Source organism: Elephantulus edwardii, unplaced genomic scaffold (assembly GCF_000299155.1).
Source record: "Elephantulus edwardii isolate Elephantulus edwardi_28Jun2011 unplaced genomic scaffold, EleEdw1.0 scaffold00095, whole genome shotgun sequence".
Taxonomy (NCBI): Eukaryota; Metazoa; Chordata; class Mammalia; order Macroscelidea; family Macroscelididae; genus Elephantulus; species Elephantulus edwardii.
In genome coordinates, this window is record NW_006399845.1 from 645,544 (window position 1) to 651,543 (window position 6,000).

The window sequence follows — 6,000 nt, forward strand, 5'->3', positions numbered from 1 at the left end:
TTAATCTTAGAGGAAGTTCTCCCACAGCCTTTTGTGGTGGTTGTGATCGGTGGTACACAAATGTCACTGGATTTGTGATATTTGGCACATGGTAAAGGATTGTTCCTTTACTATTATTCATAGATTCTTTTTCTTCTTTTTGAGTTGAGTCTGTTTTTAATTTTATAGCTTGTCTTGTTTAATCTCTTGTTTTGGTGAACCTTTGCCTGCAATTGCTTCTCTGAGAGAGAATGCCTATGAAGTAAATTTTGTGATCATCTCTGTCTGAAATATCTTTATCTTACCTTCACATTTAATTCTGTGGATAGAAAATACAGAATTGCAGTTAATTTTTTCTTAAAATTTTGAGGGCAATATGCCATCATCTTCTAAATTCCAAAACCATAATAGCTGTTATTTTGTAAGTGACTTATTTATTTCCCCCATGGGAGTCGTGGTAGCCTAACATTAAGGAGTTGGGCTGGCTATCCAAAGGCACGCACATCAAATCCACCTGTTTCTCTGTAGGAGAAAGGTGGGCAGTCTTCTTCTGTGCAATTTGTAGCTTCTGAAAACCTGGAAGGTCAACTGTGTGTTGGTTCTCCCTCCGCACACAACACAATGACAACAACAGTAGCTTACATATTGGAGATCTCAAAGATGGCACACCCATGGAATCTTACATATCCAAGCTCACAAGGATAGGTCAAGGTTCAGATCTGGCTTTTTACCATCACTGTGAGTTATAATTGACTTGATGGCACCTAATAATCACAACAACCTGGAAGTTATAGAATTTTTTTCTTGCCTCCCATATATCTAAATTCTTCATGTTTTAAACTAACTTTAGTGTTGGGAATTACATTAAGAACATGGAACACTGAATAATTTTCTAATACCTTAATGAATGAAAAATTTTGTAAGAAATACTGCAGCATTTTCTCTTTAAAAATTGCCACATTCTAATAGGTTTGGCAAATACATTGATATACTAATATTTAGTAAGAAATAAAATTGTAGTCAGATTTTGAGTGAGAATTTTTCATGACCATATAAACCAGTATTATTTGTTATGTACCACTGAGTTGGAACTGATTTCTAACTGGCCATCCTGTGGGTTTTCAGAGACACTAAATTGCGCAAGAGATGATTACCCACTTTTCTTCTTTGGAGCAATTGGAATCAAACTGCCAGCCAGCTTTTTTTTTTTAAATTTTATTATTTTGTGTGTGTTTGTACTGTTAGTTCGGATCTGACTGGTACAGGAGGAGATTGCCCCTCCTCCAGCAGAGCATCTGGTGGATTCGAACCACGCACCTCTGGGATTGTAGCGCAGCTTCTAGCCACTAGGCCACCCCCAGCCAGCTTTTTGTCTGACCACACAACTCCTTTCCACTAAGCCACCAGAGCAATAATATTTTGCCTGTTTATATTATTTTTTAATTGCAGTAAATAAATGGTAAAAAAGCATTTACCATTTTAGTAACGTTGATATTTGACTTCAGTGATACTATCATGTCCAACCATTCAATGTTTAATATTTATGTATCTATTTATGTTTTTAAATATTACTGGATCCATGAATTTAATTTCATTTTTTAAAAAATAGTTTTATAAGAATAGAAAGCTGCCATTGGAAGCGTACCTGTCAAACCCTCTTATTGTGCTTAAGTGCTGTCAAGTTGACGATAGCTCATCATGACCTGATGAATAACAGGTCTGAACCTTGCTCTGTCCTGCAGGGTTCAGAGAACAGAGTCAAACTAACAGCATAACAAGCAACATCTTACGTTTTTCACAAAATAATGATTGTTGATAAGGAAGATACATGGTTTTTAAAAACAATTGTTGTATAGAAGGAAAGTAAGATAATTTCTACCTTTGCAAGAAAAATGATAGAATAAAAATGTGGGATATTTGTTACTGGTGATACAGCATTTTTTAGAAACTTTTTTTAAAAGAGTAATTTTGAGACATGGAGATTGGCTTGGTATAAATCTGATATATATGTATTTCCCTTCATTTAGGGAGATGCATTGATATACATGGAACCAGAGAAACAAGTGATGTCCCGGTCTTCAGATGAATGCGTTGTGGCCTTATGTGACCAGTGGTTAGTTTCACAGGAAGAAGCTTTCTTCATTTGCTTTGTTTATTTCTTTGATTTTTTTTCTAATTCAATTTGTCCACTCACAGGTACTTGGATTATGGAGAAGAGAACTGGAAAAAGCAGACATCTCAGTGCTTAAAGAACCTAGAAACGTAAGATGAGAGAAAGTGATTCATAAGGGGAAAGGAGATGAGAAGAACAATAGAATGTAAATGTAAAGAAAGGTGTTTTGTTTTTCACTCTCTCTAGATTCTGTGAGGAGACCAGGAAGAATTTTGAAGCTACCTTAGACTGGCTACAAGAACATGCTTGCTCAAGAACTTACGGTTTAGGTAGACAGACTTTCCAATTTTTCTGCTTGAGTGACTGCCAATTTTGAATCATATTTCCATTTTAATTCTTTATGTTAATTTTTTTTTTACTTGTCAGTGAGAGGTTTTGTTTAGAGAGTGAAAGTGAGAACAACTAGAATAGGGTCCCTTGCCATCTACCTAGTAGTAGATGTATGTCTTTTTTAACCCATGTAGCTTTTATGGTCCAAACAAAGATGATCCAACAGAGTGTGGAAATTATCAAACAATATCATTAATATCACATGCAAACAAGGTTCTGGTGATGATTATCCAAAAATGAAGTGCATGCTGGGTTTAGAAGGGGTCGTGTACCAGGGATATTGTAGCTAATATTAGATGGATCTTGGCTGAAAGCAGAGAGTACTAGAGGAATATCTGTCTGTGTTTCATTGATTATGCAAAGGCATTTGCTGTGGATCACAACAAACTGTGACTAACTTTGAGAAGAACTGGAATCCCAGAACACTTGATCGTGCTAATGTGAAACCTATACTTGGACCAGGAAGCAGTCGTCAGAAGAGAGCAAGGAAACACTGCATGGTTCAAAATAGGAAGGGTGTATACCAGGGATGTGTCCTGACTTCATACCTTTTCAACCTATATGCAGAACAGATTATCCGGGAGGCTGGGCTCTATGAGGAGAGATGTGATATCAGGACTGGAAGAAGACTCTTCAACAATCTGCATTATGCAGATGTCACAACCCTGCTTGCTGAAACTGAGGAGGACCCGAAGCACTTGCTGCAGAGGGTCAAGGACTGCAGCCTGCAATATGGATTGAGGCTCAATATCAAGAAAACAAAGATTCTCACCACCGGCCTGATTGGCAGCATCAGGATGGATGGTGAAGAGATTGAGATTGTTCATAGCTTTAGTTTTCTTTGTTCAACAATCAACACTCTTGGCACCAGCAGCCAGGAAATGAAAAGACGTATTGTGGTAGGAAAGTCTGCTGTTAGAGACGTCTCGAAAGAACTGAAGAACAATGATATCAGTCTGGAGACTCAGGTGTGCCTGATATAGGTCATGGTCTTTGCAGTCACTTGCTATGCATCAGAAAGCTGGACAGTGACTAGGGATGATAGAAGGAGAATTGAAGCCTTTGAGCTGTGGTATTGGAAAAGAGTATTGAATATACCAGGGACTGCTAAGAGAACGAACAAGTATATCTAGGAGAGGGTTAAACCAGGCTGCTCCTTGGAGCCACGACTCGTCTTAAATACTTTGGACATATTGCAAGGAGGGATCAATCCTTGGAGAGGGACGTCATACTTGGGAGGGTGGAGGAACAGTGCAGAAGAAGAAGACCCTTTATGAGATGGATTAAGTAACAGGGATAATGGGGGTAGGTGTATCAGAGATAGTGAGATTGGCACAGGATAAGCAGGGTTTAGGGCTGTTGTACATAGGGTTGCTAAGAGTCACAGGTGTGTCGGCAGCACATAATAACAGTACGCTTTTATGGTGTAATTTTTAAAATCTTTTAATAGGAAGATTCTGAGACACTACCATTTTGTTTTAATTTACAACTCAAGAAGAATTTAAGAATTTTTTAAATAAGTGTTCTTAAAAATGTCGATTGTGTAGATGAAATGTCTCTTAGGTTCCTCATGCATTGTTTTTCTTTTCCTTACTTTGCAGGTAGTCGTCTGCCCTGGGACGAGCAGTGGCTGATTGAATCACTCTCCGATTCCACTATTTACATGGCATTTTACACAGTTGCACACCTGTTACAGGGAGGTAACTTACGTGGACAGGGAGAGTCTCCATTGGGTATCAGGTTGGTATATGCATAAACAGAGGAAGGATAATTTGTTAGTAAGAGCTTTGAAGTTTTGACTTACATATTGAAATGTTACCTTTTTAAATTTCTTTAATTTTTATTTCTATTTTAATGAAAGTTTACAGTAAAGTTGGAATTTCATTTATTCATTGTTGCATTTTCCTCCCTCCCTCGCCCTTTTCCCTCCCCCAGTTCATGTTCTTTTTTTTTAAGCTTTGCTACCTTTTTTTAAAAAAATAAATTTAGTGAGCATTTACAGAGATTTTGGATTTCCATTCATTCATTGCTGCACTTCTCTCCCCGCCCAGCCCTCCCCACCCCACCCCACATTAAAAAATACTCGTTTGGGGGGAGGGGAGAGGGGTTTGTGCGGGGAGAAGGGTGCAACAATGAGTGAATGGAATTCTAAAATCTCTGTAGATGTTCATTGAAATGAAAAATAAACTAAATTAATAAAAAAAAATACTCGTTTATTGTTGCACAGTTCTCCCTCCCACCTTTGCAATGTACCTCTTATTTTGGACTGTTGCCTAATCATATATTCCTTTTAAATAGTTCTTTTCCTCATCTGTTCCAATACAGTGTTCATTATTATCCACTCTTTTCCTATTCTCTTCCCAAACCCCCATGTCAATCCTATTTCCTAACAGTGGTGTTATGTAGTATTTGTGCTTTTGAGACCGAGATATTTCACTGAGCATATTGTCCTCCAGGGTTACCCATGTTGTGTAATGTTTTACAAATTCATTATTTTTTAGTGCTGCATAGTATTTTATTGTGTTAATATACCATAGTTTTTCTGTTTGTTTGGTGATGGACATTTAAATTGTTTCCGTCTGTTTGTTATTGTAAATAACACAGCAATAAACATTAGTGTGCATATATCTGCTTTTATGGCAGTTCTAGGTTTTTTTAGGGTCTATTCCCAGCAGTGCAATAGCTGAGTCAAATGGTATTTCTATTTCCAGTGTTTTGAGAAAGTGCCATAACACGTTCCATACTGGTTGCACCATTTTATACTCCCACCAGCCTGTGAATAAGGGTTCCAGTCTTTCCACAGCCTTGCCAGTGTTTGTTGTTTGCTGTTCAGTTGAACTTTGCTATTGTTGCTGGGGTGAGATGAAATCTTAAGTGTTGTTTTGATTTATGTCTCTCTTAGTGCTCGGGATTTTGACCATTTCTTCATGTGTTTGTTTACCATTTGAATGTCTTCTTTGATGAGGTGTTTATTCATACCCTGTGCCCATTTTCGATTGGGTCATTTACTTTTTTCTTGTTGAGGTGCTCGAGCATTCGGTAACTTTTAGATATGAGTCCCATATCAGCTATATCATTATAAAATTTTTCCCCCTTTAGTCTGTGGTTCTCCTTTTTACCATGTTGGAGAAGTTTTTTGATGTGCATAGGAATTTGTTTCTTAGAAAGTCTCATTCATCTACTTTGTTCTTTCCTGGCTGTACGGAAATGTGTTTTTTATTTATTTTTTTAATTTGGTGTGCTGTTGAATTGTATCCGCCTGTCACAGGAGGAGTTTGCCCCTCCTTCTCCAGTGGAGCATCTGGTGGATTTGAACCTCCACCTTCGTGATGAAACGTTATTTTTTAAAATTTAATTTTTAAAAAAAGTTTTATTAATTTTTGGGGAGCTCTGATGGCCTAGTGGCAAGGAGCTGCAACTACAATCCCAGAGGTGCACAGTTCGAATCCATCAGATGCTTTGCCGGGGAAGGAGGGCCAATCTCCTCCTGTACCCGTCAGATCTGATTTGACGGTACA

The 6,000-nt window shown here is 37.8% G+C and overlaps 1 protein-coding gene across 3 annotated transcripts in view; it reads left to right on the forward strand.

Moving 5' to 3' along the window:
* LARS (leucyl-tRNA synthetase) overlaps nucleotides 1–6,000 on the forward strand; it is a 76,491-nt gene that overhangs the window by 31,179 nt on the left and 39,312 nt on the right. For all 3 annotated transcript variants that reach the window (XM_006891103.1, XM_006891105.1, XM_006891104.1), the window contains 4 exons: nucleotides 2,007–2,092; nucleotides 2,176–2,241; nucleotides 2,339–2,421; nucleotides 4,084–4,222. In XM_006891103.1, the coding sequence (XP_006891165.1) occupies nucleotides 2,007–2,092; nucleotides 2,176–2,241; nucleotides 2,339–2,421; nucleotides 4,084–4,222 (374 nt within the window). The remainder of the gene's footprint in view (nucleotides 1–2,006; nucleotides 2,093–2,175; nucleotides 2,242–2,338; nucleotides 2,422–4,083; nucleotides 4,223–6,000) is intronic.